This window comes from Felis catus, chromosome A3 (genome assembly GCF_018350175.1).
Source record: "Felis catus isolate Fca126 chromosome A3, F.catus_Fca126_mat1.0, whole genome shotgun sequence".
NCBI lineage: Eukaryota > Metazoa > Chordata > Mammalia > Carnivora > Felidae > Felis > Felis catus.
This window is the reverse complement of record NC_058370.1, coordinates 72,648,956-72,674,801: the sequence shown is the minus strand read 5'-3', so window position 1 is coordinate 72,674,801 and position 25,846 is coordinate 72,648,956. Positions and strand designations below refer to the sequence as shown.

The 25,846-nt window shown below is 39.5% G+C and overlaps 1 protein-coding gene and 1 long non-coding RNA gene across 5 annotated transcripts in view; one reads left to right on the top strand and one right to left on the bottom strand.

The window, feature by feature from the left end:
- Window positions 1–4,424: 4,424 nt before the first annotated feature.
- LOC123384460 lies at window positions 4,425–16,697 on the bottom strand. Of its 2 annotated transcripts, XR_006595562.1 has the most exons (3): window positions 16,169–16,697; window positions 5,540–5,604; window positions 4,425–4,576 (listed from the first exon to the last, which is right to left on the bottom strand). It is a non-coding gene; the product is annotated as an uncharacterized LOC123384460 (long non-coding RNA). The 2 variants fall into 2 exon arrangements; XR_006595561.1 differs by lacking the exon at window positions 4,425–4,576 and having other exon boundaries at window positions 5,144–5,604.
- Window positions 16,698–16,736: 39 nt separating this feature from the next.
- Window positions 16,737–25,846, top strand: part of PSME4 (proteasome activator subunit 4) — a 98,768-nt gene continuing 89,658 nt past the window's right edge. For 2 of the 3 annotated variants that reach the window (XM_023251674.2, XM_023251673.2), the window contains exon 1: window positions 16,737–16,999. In XM_023251674.2, the coding sequence (XP_023107442.1) occupies window positions 16,758–16,999 (242 nt within the window). In that variant the 5' untranslated portion in view covers window positions 16,737–16,757. Of the gene's footprint in view, window positions 17,000–19,408; window positions 19,571–25,846 lie in introns of those variants that run through there. The other variant, XM_023251676.2, reaches the window with a different exon arrangement.

Sequence of the window (25,846 nt, the reverse complement as noted above, 5' to 3'; positions counted from 1 at the left end):
CTTTGTGTAATTTGTGTTTTTTTCTCTTTTGTTTTGGCTTTCTCTGCCTCCTATCACATGTGAATCTTGCTGCTCTCATGATGTGTCCCCACCTGTGTATATTTGGAGGTTCATACCTTGCTACCTAAATGTGCTATTGATGTTGTTCATGGGTTTGAGATTTTGCTAACTTGCTCTGTTTTTGTAGGAAGCTATGAGGATATTTAAAAACCATTCCACTTTCAACTTCACAAAATGCTCTTTGCTTTTTTTGTGATCCTTTCATGTAGCAAAGATAATTATATATGTTCACCAAATCTCTTTTCATATTTCTTCTATATTCCCTGTCCATCCCCCCAACACCCTCCCCAAATGAAGCATGACCCAGGGACTAGTCCTGCCTAGTGAAACATGAATGGAAATAACAAGTGTCACTTCACAGTGGTGGCAGTGAGAGCCCTCTGCACCATTCCTTCATCTCTCTCTTCCCCTTTGGTCATTAGCATACAGCCTAAGGACTGAAGCAGCCAGCCTCAATGGTCTCAGCAAAGAAGATAACAATCTAGAGTAGAGTTTGCACTAGTGAGAAATAAACGTTTAAGTCTTCTGCCACTACTCTCTTGGAGTTGCGGCTATAGCACAAACCCAGACTACCCAGACTTCACCTCTTCCTTGTAAATATGCTCAAGTATCTCCTATCCCCCACCCCCCAAAAACAAACTTTCCCCTAGTCCTTAAATTATCATATATCTCCCTCTCATTCACTGATACATTTCTGGAAGTAAAATCTATATTTGCTACATCCACTTCCTCACCACCCACTCACTGCTTAATTCCTGGGGATCTCGCTTCTGCTTCTTCATTCTTCAGAAACTATTTTGAGATTACCAATGATTTCCTACTTCCCAAATCACATTCAATCCTGCTCAACCTCTCTTCTACCAAGGCCCCAAACTCTAGTCAAGTGGTATCAAATCTTTTTGTGATCAAAGACTCCTTTGAAAATCAGATAAAAGTTAGGGATCTTAAGGGGAAAAAAAGCTATGGATCTTATTCTCAGAAAAATCGTGTGTATGTGTGTGTGTGTGTGTGTGTGTGTGTATGTGTATATATATATATATATATATATATACACATATATATATGTGTATATATATGTATATATACACATATATATATGTGTATATATATGTATATATATATATACGTATATATACACATATATATGTGTGTGTGTGTGTATGTGTATATATATATATATACATATATACATATATATATGTGTGTATATATATATATATATATATATATACACACATACACACACATATATATTTCCCGAGGTATTTTCCTATACCACCCTACCCTAAAGTTTTGTCTCTCCTCTACTTTTGGCATTTCTGTAGTGGCTTCTTATACTAACTATTCTCTCATGCATCTCTCTCTTCATTCAATCATGGAGTACTTGTGAAGTAAAAAAACAACATTGTGTTCCTCTTATCCCAAATGACATGACAGGATAGTTGGGAAAGAGACATGTTTACATTAAAACTTGAGCAATAAAATAGGGAAGAATATGAAAAAGTGGGAGAAATATTGAACTATTTATGAAGAAGGGTCCGATACTGCTTTCTGTAAGAGAGGGAGTATAAACTGGACCTTGAAAGACAGGCTGGACTTTTGGGTAAGTAGATAGAAGGAAGAATTGTGTGTCAAATAGAATAGAAGGTATTATGTGAACAACAAGAAACATGTAAATATAAATGAAATGTTGAAGAGATCATAAGTAGGTCCGACAGGGAATGACCAGAAAGGATACAAAGGTAGATAAAAACAGAACGCTAGAGGGGTACCTGGGTGGCTCAGTTAGTTAAGCGTCCAATTCAGCTCAGGTCATAATCTCACAGCTCTTGAGTTCAAGGCCTTTGTCGAGGTCTGTGCTAACAGCTCAGAGCTTGGAGCCTGCTTCAGATTCTGTCTCTCTCTCTCTCTCTCTCTGCCCCTCACCCACTCATGCTCTGTCTCTCTCTCTCTCTCTCTCTCTCTGCCCCTCACCCACTCACGCTTTGTCTCTCTCTCTCTCTCTCTTTCTCAAAAATAAACATTAAAAAAAATTTTTTTAACAAAAAAACAAAAACAGAACGCTAGGTTGAAACCAGTCCGGTGTAAGCGTTAAGGCTTTATTTTGGGAATAATAGGGAGACACTGAATATTTTTGAGCAAAGGACTGCCAGGATAAAAATGATCTTTTAGGAGATTAATCTGTTTAGAGTATCTAACAGAGAAATGAGGGACTGGCCCAAAGGAGTTAAGTTAAGGGACTGTGCAATAATCCACGGTTTGTACTTCTGAACTACAGAACTGAACTGTTTGAGAAGAGTATCTTAGTGAAAGGGGTACAACTGATGTAGGAGGCATGAAGACGTGCGGCTTGGATCTCCCTTCACCTGTTAGAATGCAGTCAGCTAAGAGCCTCCAGCTGCAGCCCCTTCAGGACCTCACACAGCAGTATCCAAGCTGAGGTCATCATCTTCCTGTGCAGCCCCCACCAATGACTGATCATGACAGCACTACTAGGGCCTAGCCATTTCTACCTAACACAGGACTTCTCTGACAGGCAGCCTTCACTCTGGAGCTCCCCACTGGGTTGGCTGAGACTTTGCTAGGTGGACATCAAAGTTTGAGGCTCTCCCCATCCAATCCTGTTTCCTTGCCACTTTTTCACCAGTGTCAGATCAGCACCCAGGTCTGAGGGCTCTCCCTACTCAGTCCTCCTTCTTCCACCTTTCTCTCTCATAGGTGTTATATCCCACTCCCCAGATAATATAAAAATACTTTGGAAATACATGAAAAGCTCACATTATAAAATTCATACAAGTAAAAATTAAATTGATAGCACTGAATTAATTGTGTCTAGGAACGGCATAATCTAAGTTTAATTATCGCATGCACTAGCAAACTAAGAAATATGGTTAACAGTGATTTACAGGTTGAAAAAAACACCAAGGTCACTGCAGGCTTGAACAAATTTTCTACATGCTGAAATCTTTTCTCTGATTTAACCTGAGATTAAGTAAGAGACTAAAGTAGCCATTTGAACATATCGTTATTTAGAGGAACCAATTTATTTTAAAAAGAATCGTTTCATCTCACAACTAAAGTAATAATGGGATATCGGGAGCAGCAGGGTGGCTGAGACAAGTGTTTCAGAGGGGGTTCAGCAAATAGGAGAGTCTGTACACATACTAAAACAATATCCGTCAGGTAGAAAACATTCCTGAAGCTGCCTTTGAATATACTCTGTGTTCATGAGACATTTCTGTGAAAATGGAAAGATATTCCCACCATGGCAGGATCAAAAAAAAAAAAAGAAATATATATATATATATATATATATATATATATATATACACACACACATATATGTAACTGCCACATAATACACTAACTTGATAATCAGGATCTAACGGAAACTCTATATGACAGACCATCTCACACAATCAGCTAAACATAACCACTCTTCCTGTTTTGTTTGAAGGGGGAAGTTATAACGTAATGTTAGAGGTGTATTTTTTGATGTGCGTTAGGCTGAGAAGATTAGCTGGCCATTCAGTTTCAACTGTTCAGTGGTAATTTGGGAATGAAACTGTTACAGTAAAGTAGTTTTGAGCTAATAAAGAACTGTTTGATTGAAGGCCCAATCATTTCCTTCCTATTTTTAACTCCTATCCAATACAACAGTTTCCTTTTGAAGCACATCTTAGTAGAGGTTGAAACATCTCAATGACATCAATTCAAATTATTGCCACTCACGAATAAAACATTTTACATAATTCCACAGTCCTCCTAAACCTCTAGTATGTCCTCTCTCCTGTCAGCTTCCCATTTTATACATTCTCTTTCCCAAATCATTTTCCTCCTTACTCTACAAATTCCCAACTTTCTTATACCTTTTCCTTACACCTTTCACATCATTTCCACAACTCTCTACTCTCAACTGAGGACACTACCTCATACTTGTCTGAGAAAATAAAAGCCATCATAAGTTGCTCATTTGGGGGAGGGGGGGGGCTACAGGCCATGGTGGCCTTGCAGCCCCACAAGGAGGGCCCTTCTCCCTCTGCTCTGCCATGCCTTCACTGGCCCACCTGTCAGCTCTCGCCCAAAGCACGCAGGGATGCAGTGCTGAGCCAAGAAAATCTTATCATAATTGGAGACAGACCCCTATACAAAAATTCAAACCTTTTACCTGTTCACTTTTCCATCCATGAAAATGACTGTTGGAACAAAAACTAAGAAAATTAAGATAAGAAACACAAGAATAGAGCCAACAGTTCAGGGAAAAACACAATTTGACATAAGCAAAAAGAAGAATTTATTTATTCAAGACTAAAAGCTAAAGGCCTGGAACTGAGAACCAGATCAGGTCAAAAAACAACAACAGATGCTAAAGAATTGGCTGACTTTTATAAGGAACTTTTAAATGAAAATCTTCAGAAGCACATGTATTATAAACAGAGACTGGTATAAGCATAATTTTGCCATCACCTTCTTCATGGGAAAAGTGGCCCTGGAGAGGGTTTGGAACAAGCATAGACTGAAACAAAAGAAGACCAGCATTTAGTACCCACCCTCACCCACACACCAGTGTCTCAGGAGAAGCAGCTGCTTTGGGAGTTCAGTTTGCCAGGGCTCTAAAAACTTGTAAGTGAACTGAGTCCCACACCTTCTTTCTTTATGGGGCCCCCTTGGCTTATGTCAGCACCAGGGTAGATAGACTGGGAGAATGAGGGTCCCAGTGAGCTGTGGGCCATGTGACTCTGTCCTGACTGTGGATTCCAAGTTGGCCCTGGGTCACGGGCATGATACTAAATAAAGCCCAAGCACTGCGTACCCATTAGAAAAAAAAGGGTGGGGGGGAGGGCACCTGGGTGGCTCAGTTGGTTAAGTGACGGACTCTTAATTTTGGCTCAGGTCATGATCTTGTGGTTCGTGGGTTCAAGCCCCGCATTGGGCTCTGCACTCACAGTGCAGGGCCTGCTTGGGATTCTCTATCGCTCTCTCCCTCTCTCTCTCTGCCCCTCCCCCGCTCGCTGTCTGTCAAAAATAAATAAATATTACCAAAAAAAATTTTTTTAAGAAAAAAAAGAAGTTGCTCATTTTGGGATTTCCAAATCTGTATATCTCCTTCTTCCCTCCTGTTTCAATGTAGGGAGTATCTCTCTTCCTATCATTTCACTCCTGCTGTGGATCCAATCCCTCACCCTCCACAATCTCACCTCTCCTTTCTAATGAATAATTCTGATAATATAAACATGTGCTAGTATCTGACATAGTAAAAAGCCTTTTATTGACTTCTATCATCTTTATACTACCTTTCCTTCTTTTGCTTCCTCTCACAGAAAACTTCTTGAAATATCCTATCTCTGCATGCTGTCTCTATTCCCTCACCAGGTCACTCTTGAATCTTCTCCAATCCAGCTTCTCTGTCCTACCATGCCTCTGGCATTGTGTGTGTCAAGGTCAATAATGACCTTGGCTACTTTGGTCCTTATCTTACCTGATTCTTGAGTAGCATCTCTCTCCCTGGAAACTTTCTCCTCTTTTAGCTTCTGTGATGCCATTCTGTGCAGAAGAGAGTTAACATAGCAGACATGAGATTGCTATCCTTTGAAAGGGCTTGCAAGGTTGGCCCTTGGCTAGCATTTGAAAACTTGATTTTCAGTAGTATTCCTTTTTTCCCTAACTGATAATAACGGCTCACTGTGCCTAGACAGAGGGTGCCTACATGATCAGAACCCAAATAAAATTCTTGGGCACTATGTCTCTAATGGGCTTCCTTGTACAGAAACATCACAGACATATCAGTGTGTTTTCACTGACAGGGGAAGAGTGTGCTCTATTTGACCCCTTACAAAATAAAAAGGGCATTAAGGAAACCTACTCATGGATTTTTCCAGACTCCACCTGTGTCTTTCCCCCTTATGATCTGCCAGTATGTATTTACTATAGTACTGTGATAAATCTCAACCATGAGTACAACCATAATGCTGATTCCAGGGAACCTCCTAGTGAATATCCAAATGCAGAGCTGGTCTTCATCACTCTGTCCTGGTTTTCCTTTTCTCATACTCCTTTATTGGTTTCTCCTGCTCTGTCCCCCTTGGAGCCTCAAGGTTTTACTCTCTTCTCTCTATATACTGTTTTTTAAACAATTTTATTTGATACTTTAACATTAAATAAAATATCATCCATATGCTGACAACTTCCAAATTTATATCTCTAGTCTAATTCCTACCACTAACTCTAGAAACTTATATCCAAAAGCCTTCTTGAATCTTCACTTAGGATCTTGTAGGCAAACTTAGTACGGCCAGTACAGAATTCATGACTGCTTCTTCCTAAACCTGGTACCCTCTCTGTTTTCCCCATCTCAGTGATGACTTTACCATATGTGCTATTATTACCAAAGACAGAAATGTGGGGGTGACCTATGACTCTTCCCTTTCTCTCACACCACATTCTATCATCAAATTTTATTAGGTTCACCTTCAAAATATCTCAAATCTGACCACTTTTCACTATTTCACCTTGATACAAGTCATCATCATCTTTCACTGGACTACTGAAATAGCTTCCTAATTAGTCTCTCTACTTCCCATTCTTTTCTTACCCCTGTGTGATCTATTCTCCATTCAGAGTCAGAGAAATCCTTGAAAGTTCAAATCAAATTATGTCATTTTCCTGAATAAAAACTTGTCTATTGGTTTCCATTGCACTCAGAGTAAGTCTAAATTCTTGGCCCACTTATTAGGTTAGAAGTAAAAGTAGGTGCTCTTGCATTAAACAAACAAAAACAAACAAACAAAACTTGGCTTGATCAAGAAACAAAGAAGGCCAGAGTACCTAGAACAGAATGAGTGAGGGGAGATCAAGATATAAGATGAAACATTAAGACAGAAAGTGGTCTTTGCTTGCAGGCCTTGTTTTTTAGTATTTATTTCACAAATTTGTGCTGACATACAGAAACAAAAGTCACAATAATGTTCTCTAATGAACTGATCATTTATGAGTCCCAACTCAAATATTTTTCCATACAAAACACTAGCACTTATTTTCCCTACCCTATCTCACTCAGTGCCCCTCAGTTGACATCCTTATTGGTTTGAACTTTGAGACTGTGTTAATATCCCCAAGTATCAATCAAGTACAAATCAAATGAATCAAAAGAATTTAACTGCACAATTTGCTACAAGATTACATGAAGCTGATGAAAGTGATGTTAAAGAATTCTTTAAATCACACACAAGGCTGTTGGCAAGTGAGACTGCAGTTATACTAGTTAACAATAGGAGCAGAGAAAATCAAAAATGACTGTTTCAAAACAGAATAATTTGAATATCAAGCAATTAAGGGAAGGCACTAGGAAAACTGATGAGGCTGTTAATAATTTTGGTAAAAATGACTTTCTGCCTATTAAGAGAGTGAAAAAAGGAGGCCACAGAATAGGAGAAAATACTTGCAAGTTACATATATGGTACAGGATTTATCCCCAGAATATACAAGGACCTCTCAAAACTTAGTAAGAAAACAAGTAAGGCTCCAAAAAATTGGAAAAAAAGATGTTAATAGGCACTTTGCCAGGAAAGACACATGATTGCTAAATTAGCACTCAAAAAGATATTCATCATTATTAGGCATTAGGAAAATGCACATTGGAAGCACAATGAGATACTATTACACTCCTCCTAGAAAGGCTAAAGTTAAAAAGACTGACCATACCAAGCAGGCAAGGATGTGGAACAACTAGAAGTCTTGTACACTACAGGTAAAAATGTAAAATGGCAGAACCACATTGGAAAATAGCTTACAGTTTCATATACCTACCATATGATCCAGCCTATCTTCTCCCAGGTATTTGCCTGTGAGAGACAGAAATATGTGCCCACACAAAGACATACACATTGATATTCATAGCAGTTTTATTTGTATTAACCAGAAACTGTAAACAACCAAAATGTCCATCAACAGATGAATGGATAAGCAAATTGTGGTATATTTAAAAAATGGAACACTAATCAGCAGTTGCTTGAGAGAAAACTATAGAATCATACCAACAACATGATGAAGACCAAGTGTGGTCACTTGATCAGCAAAAGCAGCAGCAGCTGGGAACTTTTTAGAAAAGCAAATTCACAGGCCCCACTCCAGATCTACTAAATCAGAAACTCTGAGGGTGGGAGCTCTCCAAACCACAGCTTTAGACTAATTTGCTAAAAGTATCAGTGAAGGTTTTTGATGTCAACTATGTTTACTATCAGTAACCAACTCTGGCTAACTTAAATTGAAGATAAATTTATTGGCAAATATCAAGTAACTCTCAGAATTGGTAAGAAATGGTAAGAAAGATTCTTAGGGAATCAAGGAACCAAGGGAGTGAGGGTAACAGAAATAATCTGGTTAAGGCGCTGTTGCCGCCAACAACATATGCCATCTCTTCTATTTGACATAGTGGTCACTGTAGGCAGCTGCTGCTCCTGACAACACAACCATGGATGCCACACTGCCTATCTATCAGAGATCCAATATCATCCATCATCCTTTCATCTTAGTATCACTTGCTCAAGATTTAAAGTACATACTGGCAAAATCCGGATCACGAGGCTGTCAGGGGGATGGGTAGAGGGTGAATCTCACCCATTAGGCTTCTAAAGTTAGAAGGAGGAGGCTACTTCTCACTAAGACCTAGATGATGAGAGGATTTCCCAAATCTAGCAAATGGGTTCAGATGCTGAGTAGTCAAAAACAATTACAGATGCCCACTATTCAAAGTGTTCTGAATAAAGTAAATTAGGTGTATTTTTAGCAGGACCACTTTCTAGCAGAATTAGTCAAATGTATTCTTTGTATTACTAATTATGGACTTAAGAAGGATCCATAAAACTTACTCTTTGTTCTTGGGAGTCTTTTCATTCAAGTATTGGCTCACAGTGGATCATAAGAGTGGATGGTGCTAGCATGTGCCTTTCCACTGCATGTTTGAGTAAAGACTAACATGAAATGACTGTATTAAATAATGCTACCTTGACTAGACTCTTGGTAGTTAGTCTTCAAGTGTTGTTATTTAAAACTAAATTAATTGGACATTCATTGGCAAAAATATGAACCTTGATCTAAATGTCACACCTCATACAAAAAATTAACTCAAATGGACCGTGGACTTCAATGCAAAACATAAAACTTAAAAAACAGCTGTTAGCAACTTTGAATCTAGGACTAGGCAGAATTTCTTAGAACTGACACCAAAAGCTTGAACCACAAAAGGAAAAATTGACAAATTAGACCTCATCAAAATTAAAAACTTACTCTGCAAAAGACTCTATCAAGAGGATAAAAAGATAAGCTACAAACAAGGAGAAAATATTTGTAAACCACATATCTGACAAAGGAATAGCACTTGGAATATATAAAGAACTCACAAAATTCAACAGTAAAAAAAACCTAGCAGGCAAAAAACATGAGCAGACATTTTACCCAAGAAGACATACAAGTAGCAAATAAGCACATGAAAATAAGGTCAACACCATTAGCCATTAGGGAAATGCAAATTAAATCCACAATGAGATAGCACCATATAAACAGTTTGGGATTATTTTATTTATAAAACTAAACAATGCGACCCAGCATGACCCGGCAATTAAACTCTTAGACTTTTATCCCAGAGAAATTAAAACTTATGTTTACACAAAAATTTGTAGATGAATGTTCACAGCAACTTTACTAGGAATAGCCAAAAACAAACTATGGTACATCCATACTAGGGAATGTTATTCAGCTATAAAAAGAAACAAACTATGGCACATGCAACAACTTGGATAAATCCCAAGGGAATTATCTGAGAGAAAAGAGGCAATCCCAACAGGTTATACCCTGTATGATTCCATTTATAGAACAGTCTTGAAACCATAAAATTGTAGAAATAGAGAACAGATTAGTAATTTCTAAGGGTTAGAGACATGAAAGGGGTCAGAGATGCGAATGTGAGTATAAAGGGCAAAACCAAGGATCATTGTGGTGATGGAAATGTTCGTATCTTGCTTGAATGTATCAGTCTAAATATCCTGATTATGATACTGTACTACAGATGATACCAATTTTGGGAACCTGGGTAAAAGGCACAAGGGATATCTTTATTTCTTACAACTACATGTGAATCTATGATTATCTCAAAATAAAAGGATTTAAAAAACAAAACAAGGCAAAAACTGAATTCTAGTACTTAGGTTCTGAGTCCAGAAAGGCAGCCCACTCTCTATGGGTAGGGATGAGCTAACAACACTACTATTGTTATTGTTAATACATATAGATCCATGACTGTTTGTAATCTGGTTTCAGTTTACCTTCTTGTCTCTTCTCTTGCGTTATGCACATTTTCTGTGCTCCTACCATACTGTACTCAATGTTCCTTGGCCTAATTAGGCCCAGTGAAAACTCCATATGCTTTCCACATACTTCTGCCTCTGCCTAGGGTATACCTATCCACTTGACTTCATGACTTCAATACCCTAATATCACCACTGCAGCTTCCTGTAAGTATCTGGTTACAGCCCAAAGCACTGAATTCATACATCTGAAATAGCTTTCAGTATAAAATCCAAAATTCTTAACCCAACTTACAAGATACTACATGACCTAACTCTGCTTACCCTCTCTGCCATTATTATCCTCTCTCTGTGTACACATTGGTCTTTCTGAGCTTCTCAAACAAGCTAAGTTCTTCCCCTACCTCAAGCCTTGGCTCAGACTGTTCTCCTGGCTAGATCCTTCCTAATCATCCTTTTCCCCAACTCATTTGTCAACTGCTACTTCTTCAAAGAAATCTTTCCAGGCCTCCCGGTCTAGGCCAGGTCCCCCTATTCTACACAATCAGAGCACCCCTTATCCTATTAAAGCATTTAACAAAATCATAATTAAAATACCTGTAAAAGGAAATGTTTAATGTCTGACTGCTCTGCCAGTCAGTGAGCTCCATATCAGTAATCATATAGAAAATTGATCTTTTAGGAAAAATATTTTATATTAAATTTTAAGTTGTTTATTCTTTCTACCATATAAATCCCTTTGTCTCTTTTAACTTGTTTACATTTATTGTCTCTCTTTCTCTCTCTCTCTCTCTCTCTCTCTCTCACATACACACAGAGCCTTGTATGAATGGTTTGTGGAAATTACAGAAATTGTGAAAATGTTTAGATTAAAGCACTACTGGAACAGGAACAACAGAAGCCTCAGGATAAGATGATCACTTGACAGAAGTAGTTTACCAGAGCAAAAGTTCAGATCTGGGAATTGCTATAAAAACATAAGTCCCCATTCTCCAAAACTGGCAGGCAGAACTAATGGGTGAGGCACTGAATTTTTCAGTCTATGGAAGGCAGTCTGAATTAGTTTTATCTAGAGATTTTAAGAGGTAGTAAGATCCCAGATGACATTTAGTTACAATTTTAATTTATCTGTTTACTTGACTGTCAACCCACTAGATAGTGAACTCCTTGAGGACAAGTACTGTGTCATTCATCTTATGATCTCAAACTTGGCACTCAGGAGGCACTTAATAATGTTTACTGAATTAATGAATATATAATTCACCCTGGAGAATTAGGGATTTGATATATTACCCCTCTTATGAGTCTGTAAATTTCAAAAGAGATTGTGCTTAGTACAAAGAAACAGATTGCAAAGAAGTTGAAGCCTTGAACCTCAGGGAGTTGGAAGTCAAATATTGCATAGTAATAAAACTCTCCAAGGGCTGAATTCTCAGGCCTGTAACTTGCATAGGACAGAAATCCAAATTTATATTTGAGAAGTTTACATAGCTGAGAAATTAACATAAATATTTATTGGTATTGAGCCTGTGATATTTTTGTGGGTCTGGTGCAAACAAACAAACCAACAAAATGCTCTGAGTCACATGGGATTTCCACAGAGAAAAAAAGCCATGTGAAGATAATTTCATAAAATAAAAAATTATAAAACTGAAGCAAATGATCCACCATGAACAAAAGTCAACAAACATATAGCATCCCCAAAAGTCTGAAATAACAGGGGTGTCTGGCTGGCTCAGTCAGAGGAGCATGTGACTCTTGATCTTAGGGTTGTGAGTTTGAGCCCCATGTTGGGTATAGAGATTACTTAAATAAAGTTTAAAAAACTTTTAAAAATCTGAAAGAACAGAAAGGACTGTTTGAATACAATTGTCTAAAATAATTAAATACACATGTCAAAATGATGAAAAGAATCATTGGAACCATAAAGAACAAGTCAATGAAAATAGAATAGTAGATTTGGAAAAGAACTAAATAGAACTTGTAAAATTAAAAATATAATCGTTGGAATTAGAAGCTCAATAGAGAAGTTAAACAGATCAGGTAAAGATAAACAAAGAATTCTATGAGTTAGAAATAGGTCTGATAGTTAGAAACAGAATGAGTAAGGAGACAAAGACTTGCAAAATGAAAGTAACAAATATGGAGAGTAGCATAAGAAGATATAACATACGTCTAATGGGAATTCTACAAAGAAAGAAGGGGAAAAAATTGTGAAAAGATAATAGCCAAAAATTTTTATGATTGATGAGTGACATGGATCTTTTAAGAAATACAAATCCCCTGCAAGATAAATAAAAAGAAACCTACATCCAGCTATATCATAGTAAAATGGCAAAATGCCTAACAAAGAGGAAAACTATAAAGTAGTAACCACAGAAGAATTCATTCCTTTAGCTGTGATTTTCTCTTTACTAAAAAAATGAATTCTAAATACACTCTAATGAAGGAAAGTAGATACTATGGCTGGATGAGAAGGGCTTTGGGATGAAAAAAATCAAGACTTAAAAAACATATAGGAACAGGAAAAAACCTCTCATTTCTCAGGTCCAATATTCTTGTGCCTTTAGGAACTGAAATACAGCAGAAGTTTGGACATTTGATTACATTAGAATGAATCATTCTAATATAATTCAAATACTTCTAAAGATTTTGCTTTGACCACATAAATTCAATATACTCTCAGGCTCAAATGTATCATATACAGAATAAGGCAGGGAAGGCAGGAAATTAACAACCTGTCATTTTTGTTCACTGCTACTAAGTGGATTATCAAGCAGTGAACCAAAGGCATAAATATTTGATTGGTAATTATCCCCATTAATTCCTCCAACCTGAGGAGAAAGCTCTGTCTTCAGAATATTTTCCATGAAGGGCTATTGCACTTTCCAAGAAAGGAGATTTTAGTCTGTTTCCTGGAGGGGTCTGATAAGAAGCCAATGTCTCCCTCAGGGTCTGAATGAAAGCATAATGTGCCGTTATCTTTTGGCAGAGGATCCGGAGCTCTAAAAGATAAAAAATGCTTGGGAGTTAGTCTCAGAAGAGAAAATTAACCCCAGACTTTGGATGACTATCTCAAATGATAAGTGGACTAAGTCCCCCAGAGAGATTTAAGGTTTCTCAACTTTCTCACCTGAATAGGTTTCACTCACTAGTGTTTTCCAGTAAAGTTCACATAGAATAACAGAAAGAGACTTCATCTTTTTTGTTCCAATAATTCTTTTGACCTTTCCAGTTTAGACATCCATTCCCTGGGAAACTGACATCATCAGGAACTGCTTCTTTGAAATCTTAAGTCCAAACATTCCTGTTCTTCCAGATCCCTTGTTCAGGCTAATCCTTTCATATTGCTCCTGTACCTAATTAGGATCCGAGTACCTTGACCTCTCTATTAACCCTCTTCTCTTTCATTTATTTAGACTTCAACCAATTTTGACATTAACCACTCTCTTTTAAATATTCTCAACCCAAGGATCCTACTTAGGAAAGAGAATTCAATGAGATATTGTGGGTAAAGCGCTGGCTGAGAGAAGGGCTCAACAAAGGGTAGCTAACACCATTACCATCGCCACCACCAACATACATTCTTATTCTTTTGTCACTGTATCATACCAGACTCCACGGCACACAATCTGGGGCTGCTAAACATTATTGGGAAAAATCACTAAAGTGTTCGGACAGATGGCAGTAAATTCATGCTTCCAGACTTAACTGACAAATAATTCTGTTTCTCTAATGAGTTTTCTGAATTTTGAGACTACTATAAACGTTCTCCAGTCTCCTCCAATCTCCTTCTCCCCACTTCTTCCCATTGTTCTCATTCTCTCATTACACAGAAAAAAAAAAAAAAAAAAGAAAAGAAACTATCAGAAAGAACTTCTCCAACCTAGCCACCCAAAACTGCAAACCTTTCTGCATTTGCACCTATCCTCCCCTGCCTTCCTCCTCTGACAATGAAGCACAGTCTGGCTTATTGCTAAAGGACAATGACTCCATATTCTCTCCCACTCTCTGTCATGCTCGCCCACGTAACTTCAACCTTTCTCCATTGGCTCCTTCTCATTATTATTTAAAACATATCCCACCTTCAAAAATTCCTTTTTATTCCAGCTACCTCCTTATCTCTCTCCTTTTCTTCCCACCCAAACTTTTAAAAAAGGTTGTCTGCTTTTGCTGCCTCTATTTATTTACTTCCTATTTTTCCATTGTCATTGTAATCTGGTTTCCATTTGTACACTCCACTGAAACTGTTACCTGCTGTATCAACAACAACTCCTATAAACTCTACTCAGTTCTCATTTCATTTAACAGCTCAAATCACTTTTGGTACACTGATTACTTCCTCCATCTGAAACACTCCATCTTTAGGAAGGCCCCTTTCCTAGAACTCCTCCTATTTCTCTGACAGCTTCTCATGAGCATTCTTTGTGGTCTCTCTCCTCTTTCTCTACACATCCCTAAATATGGTACCCCTGAGAGGCTGGTCAAGGACCCTCCTCTTTTCATACTGTTAACCTAATTACACAACAGCCATTAGACTGAGGTGGCTCTAATGTCCTTGCCCAAATTCTGTGTAAATGACTCAAGGTTATGAAATCTAAACGCTAAGGACAACCAATCATAAACAGCCAACTGGGCTTTAAGGTATAGCCAATCAAATAGTTTCCTTTCTTTGTCTCCACACCTTCTCTACATAAATCTTTCCCTTGGCTCCTCTCTGGGCTCCAAACTTCTGCTTTTACTCTGCCCAATTTCGATAGATTTTTGCTCAATAAACTCTTAAAATTCTTAATATGCCTGTTACCTGTTAGTAAGTCTCTGCCTCATTCCCTTCAGTCCTACCTATATGCTAATCAATATTTCAGTTTAGATCATCCCCTTGATCCATACATCAAAGTACTTTTCCATCCCTTAGGCATTCTGTCTCCAAATCTGTTTCTGTTGTGTTCTCCATCTCAGTGAAGGAGTTTACTATCCATCTTCCCAAACCACAAATCTGAAATCATCCTGTCTCTTCCCATTGTTTCACTCTTCATATTCAGTCAGCTACCAAGTCCAGGCCCTTTTACTTGCTGCAGTAGCTCTCAAATCATTCCACTGACATTCAGGACATCATTATGTCACAACTTCTTAAGAGTTCCTCCAGTTTCCAGTGCTGTCTATTTTAATCCATTCTCCACATAAAGCCAGAATGATTCTTGGAAACTGTAAGTTATATCACACCACTCCTATGCTTAAAATGTTTCAGAGTTTTTGTTGCTTTTAGGATTAATGCTGTAAAAACTCCCTAGCATTTTTCTAGGTTTCAATCCTGCACTCCCCTCTTGCAAGCAATCTGCAGCCATTCTGAACTTCCTTGAATTCCTAGAGTGCATGCTTGTGGCCTCTTAAGCTGTTGCTGTACCTTCTCCTTTTCCTAACCAACTCTGCCCTCAACCCCCTTAAACCTCAACTTTATCACTTCTAGGAAACTACCTGACACCCCTACAGTTTGAAATTCTCTTTAGGTGTTCCCAAGGCATCCTGTACTTATCCACTAATTAACAGTATTGTCTTGTAATTGCTCGTTCCCTAGACTAAAGCTCAGGTAGATTGTAAAACCCTGGAGGGCAGAAATCACGTGCTCTTCCCATTTCAAGGGCCTAAAAGGAGCGGCTGACACACAAAATAGCAGTTCAATTAATATTTGTTGAATAACAATTCACCTTTTTGGAATGAGAGCGGCCAGAAAAATACCCGAAAGAGGGGACTTAAAGGAGACAGAGTAAAAAAATCTATAATTAACAAGTGAGATGGATACAGAGTACCTAGGTTTTTCCACACACTCGGCGTGGGGGACTAGGCCCACCGCCTTGGCGGAGAGCACCGCGACTACGGGCTCCCGAGGACAGCCACAGGGACCGCGCAACCCCAGGCGAGGAAGGACAATAGCCTGGAATTCGGCTTCGTGTTTCCGGTGGGGCAGGCTCGCGCTCTGCCGGTGAGGCCCGGGGGTGGGGGCTCCGAGCCCGGCCCACGGCGAGAAAGGCGCGGCCCGCTGGGCTCCCGCTGCCGCCACCACCGCCGCCACCGCCGCCACCTCCTCCGACGCCGTCGCTCCGCCCCGCCCCGGAAGTGACTTGAGGCCCGTCCGGAACCTGCGGGCCCGGCTGCTGCAGCGTCACCAGCCGAGCCGGTGCGGGGCGGGCAGAGCGGCCGCTGCCGCCGCCAACGAACTGGGATCGCGCGGGGACCAGCAGCGCGCCGGCCAGCGCAGGGGGCCCAGCGGTCGGGCCGAGGGCTACAGGCTGCCGACGGCCGCAGGGCGACGACGACGCGGAGGAGGCGGAGCCCGGAGAGGGGTGGGGGCCGGGGAGGGTTAGGGTGGGAGGGGGTGGGGGGGGTGTCCCTAGGCTCATGGAGCCGGCCGAGCGGGCGGGCGGCGGGGATCCCCCGGAGCCCGGCGGGCGTCCCGGCCCGGACTCGCGGGGCTTCGTCCCGCAGAAGGAGATCGTCTACAACAAGCTGCTGCCCTATGCCGAGCGGCTGGACGCCGAGTCCGACTTGCAGCTGGCCCAGATCAAAAGCAACCTGGGCCGGGCCGTGCAGCTCCAAGAGCTCTGGCCCGGGGGCCTCTTCTGGACCAGGAAACTCTCCACGTAAGTGTGTTCGGGTCTGCAGGGTGGGTGCGTGGGCAAAGGGGGGCAAAGGCTCAGTGGGAAAGCGTCCGGGGAAAGGGCAGCGGCGGCTCTTTGTCCACACGGGACCGCTGGACACAGCTCTGCCCCGACTCGACCCTCCGGTGGTCTCCGAGCAGTAGTCGGAGAATCGCTACAGGAAGCCTGGGAAGCACTCAAGTCCGCTCCCTGCCACTTTACAGCGGGACCTCCTCTGTCCTCACAGCCTTGTACGTCCTCCCTAGCTGCTTCTCCCCAAGGGTTTAGGTTGTTGTCTTGCGACCTACGGCATCTTGGGGAGCCGGAGGGCACCAGGCCCTCAGGGAGAGATGAAGGGTCCCCCAAGGGTCCTGAACCTTTGCCCATGGGGGATGTGGGAGGAGAGGATTCGTCTATGGGGGAGTAACTCGACTTTTCCTGGTGCTTCCTCCGGTTCTTCCTCTACGGTCTCCGCCTCTTTATAGCCCTCAATTCAGGTCTCGTAACTTTCTGAATGGGAAGGAGGCCGTAGGGAACTTGTAGGTTCTGCTTTTTTTGGGCCTGCTCAGTCTTTGTGGGTTTGATTGAATAGATTGGTTCAAAATCAGCTCTTAGCGCTTTCTTGAGCTGTATACTAGACAGTTAATGTTGAGAATGTTGAGTCTTAGAACATCGGGAAAGTGTATGTTTCTCCAGTTGTGACATTTCCTTTGGAAATGTGCGACCCTAAGGAAAATAGAAGAGAGCTGTCATATTGTCCAGGGCGTTATTAGTACAGGGCTTGCGTTAATTTTTGAGTCGCTCAGATGAATATAGATGACCTAAAAATCAGTTTCAGGAGTTATGTTATTGTTTGATTACTGTTTCTTTTTCTTTTTTTTTTTTTTTTTTTTTGCACAAACTCTCCTTAAGCTATAGTGCCACTGAAATTGGGGGGGGGGGGCAGCAAGTAAAAATACGGTCTGAGGGGGAAAGGTTAGGCACTTTATTTGCTCGATGGGTATCTTCGTTGTGAGAGAAGAATTTTTTAAGAAAGTTGTGCTGTATCTTGTTGGGTTAACTCTACACAAAATCTGGTAACATTATATGTTCATGAATGTGGGTATGGATGGATAAACACACAAGACGTAAGTCACTTATCCACTGTTTACCCAAATCTGCTGAGTGAACTGGGTGATGACTCAGGGTTTTGTAATGCAATAGTCTTGTCTACATTTCCTCACAGGATGATTCTTATCTGCCAATTATTAGGGAGCCTCTGACAAATTTCTCATCTCCACTTGGCTCAGTGGTGGTGGGAATAATTACCTTTTTAATTAAAAAGCAAAACTTAAACACTTAATTTTTCCCTTTTCAAAGAGTGACCATAAAATGTCAAGGTTAACAGCTCTCCTCTTGAAGAGAGTGTAAAGAAGTTTGTGTATTTAGGATTCTTAGGAGACTCTGGGAAAAAAGAAATGCAACAGGGAAAAGAACCACTTTTAGTCAAAACAGCAATGTTCTATGTTTTATAACCGATTGAAATCAAATGATTTTTCATGTGAGCTTCTATGTGTTTGTCTTACTCAGGCACAGTAAAAGTACTTTGTCGGTTCCAGTAATTCCCCATTTTAATCATTCTTATTAGATTTGCCAGAGAATAACCATTTTGGGGGACACAGCTTCTTTTAGATGCACAATATATACCAATGTGTGAATGCTTACCTGGTTTGGATTTCTGAATCTAGAATCTTCACAGGCATAGTTAAGCATTGTTTTCTGACATACTTATTACTAAGCTTGGCAAATTAGCACCTAGAGTTTGATTATTTTTGGCTTATTATGTGTATGTAGCTTTTATCTGGAAATGGCTAAAAATACAGTGGAGACAGTCCTTGGTGTTGAGGGCAAGATTGCAGTTGATAAAGCTTACTAGCCTATGAAACTCAAACCATTTATGTCGAAGTAACTAGCAAGAAATGCTGTCAGGATTTTATTTTGGAACAAACTGATTCTGAGGATTGCAGTATGAGACATTCTGAACTTGGTGGGACATGTTGTGATCTTGGGTGTATTTTTTTCTCCTAAGTCATGTTAAGGTGACCTGTTTATAGTTGCACTTGTTGTTTTTTAATAAGCCTTGTGTTGCACAAGTTTACATCTAAATGATGCCAAAACATGTGATGATAGCTGGCAATTACCTGAGCAGTGATCATATTTAGTACTTTGTAGAAGAATGGAAAGTAGTAATGAAAACAAAATCTAACTTCTACCAGTAGTAGCTCTGTGACGGTGGGAAAGTGACTTTAATTCATGTATATTAGCATTCTTGTGAAAAATGAAGGGGTTGGACTAAATAATTCCTGGGAGACAGCCCTGGTGTGGTATTTTATGATTTTATTTTTTATCCTGTAGAGCCTCAAATAAGCCAATGTGTATCTTTCTGCAAGGACTGTTTGAGCAGCTTGTAAAGCACTGGGAATAGTTGCATAGATCAAGCACATTCCTAAAGAAGACCAGAGTGTAAATGCTGTTCAGAGGCACTGGGACTGGATCCCGGACCAGAAGTATACACCCCTAATCAGGGCATCACAGGTCTGTGTGGGATAGAGTTCTGGTTTGGGGATATTCAGGCTCCCTTTTTTTTTACTTTTTACCTCACCTTAGTACTTATTGTCATTCTGTTTCCATCCATTTCAAGACTTGTGGGTCTATGTAGTATCTCTGTGAGAAAGGTTATTTCTGTGTATTTTAAAAATTGGCCTGTGATAAAATACAAGCTCTCTTGCATGAACAAGTTAAAGTATTAGAACTGCCTGTTAAAGAGACATTGTGTGACATAATATCACAGGGACAGTTTTTAAGAAGCAAGGAAACAAATTGGAGAAGAGAGGCTCAAACCTAATAATGGTCACAGGAAAGACTGCTCCTGGACACTAAGTGAAAGGTATTGGTGGATAACTGGTATGGCCCATGATGGAGTTGAATAAAGGTAATCTTGAAACTTGCTTTTTCTTCCTTTGTCCTTTGGACCTTTCACGTGAGGCGGTGGAGGTCTAGTTTGAAGATGTCAGTTTCTCTTTACCTGGCCTTGCCATGAACATTATCATTTTGGTCTTTCTTAACCTCTCTGAAGCTTTAGAGTCCTCTTGGAAAGTGTGATAGACTCTTAGTGGTTTTTCAAACTTAAAACTTAGCCACGGACTGTTGTATAAAAGCAAAATCAGAAACACAATGTTGGGGTCTTTGGGAAGAATGCAGTTGCAATGATTTTTTTTTCGTTTTAACACTTCACTGACCATAGAAGCCCCTGAAGCCTGCTCAGGGATCCAAAAATCACTGAGTTAGTGCTAAAGGGCCTTTCTAGCTCTGTGTTCCTTTAAGTTGGTCTAGAGGAAGGAAAACAAGTGAATGGGCTATTATTTCCTATAAGTTTACCTGTAATTACATTATGGATGTAATTCTTTAGTGTTTCCTTTTTTCAATCAGAATTTTGATTCTCGTGAAGGATGTGGGCTTACTGTATTATGAAGGACATTTAAATATTTTTACGAAGATGTTTTATTTTTAATTTTTTTTTAACGATTATTTATTATTGAGAGAGAGAGAGAGAGACAGACACAGCATGAGCAGGGGATGGGCAGAGAGAGGATGAGATACAGAATCCAAAGCAGGCTCCAGGCTCTGAGCTGTCAGCACAGAGCCCGACGTGGGGCTCGAATTCACGAACCCTGAGATCATGACTTGAGCCAAAGTCAGATACTTAATCAACTGAGCCACCCAGGCGCCCCCCCCCCCACATTTAAATGTGTTTTTTTGTTGTTGTTAGAGTGAAATGTTAACTTCTGTGCTGTTTTATTGTTATGATATGACTATTATATTGATAAATCATTTCATTTGCTAATTAAACTGTAACTTCCTTGTTTAATTATGTAGGCTTCTAAAATAGGAATTGGATTATCCCAGTTGAAACCACATAATGTATTTAATTAGATTATATAACCACCGGAAACCTAAGTTTAGTCAAGATAAGAATTATCAAATACACTGAACTCCTTTTATGGAAAGTAATAATCTGACCACAAGAGCACCCAAATTTGTATCATCTCTTTGTTAAGGGAGAAAGTGGAAAATGCAAACTGCTGAATCTCAGTTATCTATTAACACAATGAACTTATTTAGCATATCTAATGTTTGTGTGTTGAAATTGTAAAGTACACAATAAATAGAAGTGCCTGTTTTTAGTAAAAAATCTTAAAGTCTTGACACATTACCACATTCATCAGTGAAAACCAGTTGGGAAAGTAGTAGAAAAGGTTTGCCATTGTTACTATGTGACAACACTCCGAACAAGAACCAAAGTTTCTTTGTAAAGTTGATTTAAAAGTTGATTTTCCATAGAAAGACAAAGTAAATGAATTAAATGATTTTGGGAATATGAATTTTTCTGACAAAGTTGTGTAACAGTGCAATAAACTATCCTTTTTTTTTAATGAACAAACTATTTTTTAGAGCAGTTTTAGGTTCAAAGCAAAATTGAGCACAAAGTTCATATATATATGAAGCCCTTCCCATTTTTCAAATACCTCTTTAGTTGCTTTCTTGCTTGCTTGCTTGCTTGCTTGCTTTCTTTCTTTCTTTCTTTCTTTCTTTCTTTCTTTCTTTCTTTCTTTCTTTCTTTCTTTCTTTCTAAGTAGGCTCCATGCCCAATGTTGGGCCTGAACTCATGACCCTGAGATTAAGAGGCACATCCTCTACTGACTGAGCCAATCAGGTGCCCCTCAAGGACCTCTCTTACTCATTCTTTTAAAACACTTCATCAATTTTTTCTCCTCTAGTTAACAGGATGTTATTGCCAGAATCTCATTTGTCAATATATGTGATTTGAATAGTTCTCTAACCCATCTTCCAATTATCAACTCATGGCCAATCATGTTCCTTCCATGCCCACCCACCCCCATTATTTTTGAACATATTACTTCATTCATAAGTGCTTCCAGGATGTATCTCTAAGGGAAAAGGGGTTGAACCAAAAAAGTCAATACTGATGCCATTATCTAAGCTAAAAACATGGATGATGATCCATTATCACTTTGGTCAACCTCATGAAGTTCTACTTTGCAAAATTTGTGATTTTACTTGTGAGTTTCCATTTGGATTGTTTTGTCTAAGGCTTATTGCAAATAGACCCCATGGACAGAAATTTAAAATACAGCTTATTAATGAACATTTGTGTATTATGACATCTTAACTTCGAAGGCATAGAATCAACCCTGGAGCAACAAGGACTCCCTTGAATTATCTCCCTTTTAAAAACAAAGACACTGAGTTTCTTATTAGCTAATACATAGTTTGATGTAAAGTAGTAGAAGCAGGAATCTTTGAACAAGTTATTTTCTGAGTGCTCTTTGTGGGCCAGGCACTGTTTTTGGCACTTGGGATATGTTAGTGAGTGAAAGATTTCTGCCCTCTTGGGAAGTTCCAGTGTGCTCTTTTTCTTAGCACACATTTTTGTTCGTTAAGGACAGCCTAGGCAAGGTGTAGCTCCGTCAACAAATTTGGGGGAAGAAAATATGAATTCTAAGTGCATTACTTAAAAAAAAAATCTTATGTTTTAATGCCCTAAATGGAGGCACTGAGAAGCGCAGTTAGAAAAAAAAAAAAATCTAGTAAAACAGAACCATTCATTGTTCTTCAGAAATCTGAATGTATCATTTAAAAATAATTTTCCCAGGGCCCCCTTGGTGGCTCAATCGGTTCAGCAGCTGACTTTGGCTCGGGTTGTGAACTCAGGTTTCGCGAGTTCCAGCCCCATGTCAGGCTCCTCAGAGCCTGGAGCCTGCTTTGAATTCTTTGTCTCCCTCTCCCTCTCCCTCTGCCCCTCCCCTGCTCACACTCTGTCTCTGTCTCTCTCTCAAAAATAAATGAAGATTAAAAAAAATTTTTTTAAACAATTTTCCTAAGTCGTCTCGCTGCAGTGTTATAAAATTGTCTTAGAAAGACATGTTCTTAAGTGAAATGGAGGCGACTTGTTTGTTTTTAAGGGGTGCTTATTTATTTAATGGTAAATAAGGGCACAACCTCCAAACCAGTTTTCTCATTGTGGAACCTGGGAGTTAATTTTTCTGTTAAATGAGGCTCATTTGTAGTGAATCTTCCTCTCACTGCACATCTTTTTTGTACAAAATCCAAATCTGTGTTTCTCTCTAACCTTTGTAGAAAATTAGATCAAAATCTCATACAGTATGAATGGCAAGCTGAGAACATGGTAATAAAAGCAACAACATCAAGCAAACAACAACAACAAAACCTTTATATTCATTGACACAGCCAGTGGAATGTTAAAAGCACATACTATAAATATTCATTCCCATTTGGAATCTTGAGGTTGGCTACTTCCATATTCGGCCTACACTCAGCATTTCTTCCCTTTTAGCACACTCCCTCTTGATCCCTTGTTCATGCTTTTGTAGTCTGTGTGCATATTTTCCCTCTACTGTGAGCTTTCTGGAGGTCAATGTCCTCCATGCTTAATACCTTTCCTCCACTCCCAGCATTTAGTACTGCAGTGTATACATTCATAGGTACTCAATAATATTATAATTTACTTTTTTATTCTTTGTAAACCAAAGCATTATGAAATTCTACGAAACTTTTACAGTCAAATGGAGAAAACAAACCTGGGATGAGGTCTATTTTAATACTCTATTCAAAAGAAAGTAGTATATATTTAATAAAAGAAGTGGAGGAAAGGAGCATTTTGGTTAAATAAAAGAATGGTGTGTTTCATAATCCAAAGTGGGGGTCGAGGAGAATAGGTTTCATCGGTGAGTTTGAGACTTTCATTTAAAAATAAATCTAGGGGCGCCAGGGTGGCTCAGTCAGTTGAGTGTCCAACTTCAGCTCAGGTCATGATCTAATGGTTTGTGGGTTTGAGCCCCATGTTAGGCTCTGCACTGACAGCTCAGAGCCTGGAGCCTGCTCTGGATTCTGTGTCTCCCTCTTTTTCTGCCCCATCCTCTGCTTGTGCATACTTTTTCTCTCAAAAGTAAACATTAGGAAAAATAATAATAAAAATAAAAATAAATCTATAATAATTTTTATGCCTGAATATTTAGTATTAAGGGGCACCTGGCTGGCTCAGCCAGTAAAGCATGAGACTCTTGAGCTTGGGATTGTGAGTTTGAACCCTGCGTTGGGTGTGGAGGTTACTTAAAAAAATAAAATATTGGGGTACCTGGGTGGCTCAGTTGGTTAAGCACCCAATTTCAGCTCAGGTCATGTTCTCATGGTTCGCAGGTTTGAGCCCCACCTCAGGCTCTCTGCTGTCAGCACAGAGCCAGCTTTGGATCCTCTGTCTCCCCTCTCTCTCTGCCCCTCTCCGCTCATGCACACATGCATTCATTTTGTCAAAAATTACATTAAAAAATAGAATCTTAAAAAATATATTTAGTATAAAATAATTTAGGGTACAGTAATACAGTTTTTTGATAGGTGAACCATAGTTTTGGGTAATGGTAATCACCTTTTAGGCTGGTTTGACTTTTTTTCAGAATACATAGACCCTAACTGGGTACCTGGGTGGCTCAGTTGGTTAAGTTTCCAACTCTTGGTTTTAGCTGAGGTCATGATCTCACAGTTTGTGAAATTGAGTCTCATGTCAGACTTTGCACTGACAGTGTGGAGCCTGCCTGGGATTCATTCTCTCTCTCTCTCTCTCTCTCTCTCTCTCTCTCTCTCTCTCTCCCTCCCCCTCTCCCTGTCCCTCTGTCCCTCCTCTGCTCATGCTCGCCCTCTCTCTTTCAAAATAAATAAATACACATTTAAAAAAATATATAGAACCTAAACTTTAGAGTTTAAAAATATAGTGAAGGGGCCCCTGGCTGGCTCAGTTGGAAGAGCATGCTACTCCTGATCTCAGGGTTGTAAGTTCAAGCCCTACATTAGGGGTAGAGATTACTAAAAATAAATAAATAAAAACTTAAAAAAAAAATTGAAATACACTAAAGACCTTTTCCCTTACCAAGAAAAAACTAACACCATTGCAGGTATGAAATGGGTTTGAGAATAGTATTGTAGTTCAAATAAGGCAGAAATTACTTAAGAATTATTAAAAAATGGTTTAGGGGCACCTGGGTGGCTCAGTCGGTTACGTGTCCAACTTTGGCTCAGGTCATGATCTCACAGTCCCTGAGTTTGAGTCCCATGTTGGGCTCTGTGCTGACAGCTCAGAGCCTGGAGCCTGCTTTGAATTCTGTGTCTCCCTGTCTCTCTGCCCCTCCTCCGCTCATGTGCACGCACGCGCCCTCTCTCTCTCAAAAAAAAAAAATAAACATTAAAGAAAATTTATTAAAAAATGGTTTATAATCTCCTAATGGTAGACACTCTAAATGGAATGTTTACTAAAACATTTTGGGGCTTTTCAGCGTAGATATTTCATCTCGTTTTCTGACAAATTTCTTAAAAAAAATTTTTTTTTTAATTTGTTTTTTTTAACATTTATTTATTTTTGAGACAGAGAGAGATAGAGCATGAATGGAGGAGGGTCAGAGAGAAGGAGACACAGAATCTGAAACAGGCTCCAGGTTCTGAGCTGTCAGCACAGAGCTCCATGTGGGTCTTGAATCCACAAAGCGTGAGATAATGACCTGAGCTGAAGTCAGCCACCCAATTGACTGAGCCACCCAGATGCCCCTGACAAATTTTTTTTAAGCCAAGAATAGAGTAGAAGTTTTTAGAGTAAGAAATTTTATGAATGCAAGCTTTTGCAGTTGAGTGTTTATATTTTAGGCTGATTCCTAAAGAGTGTTTTTTATGTTTTTAATTTTTTTAGAGAGAGAGCGTGCACAAGTGGGGGAGAGGGTCTGAGGG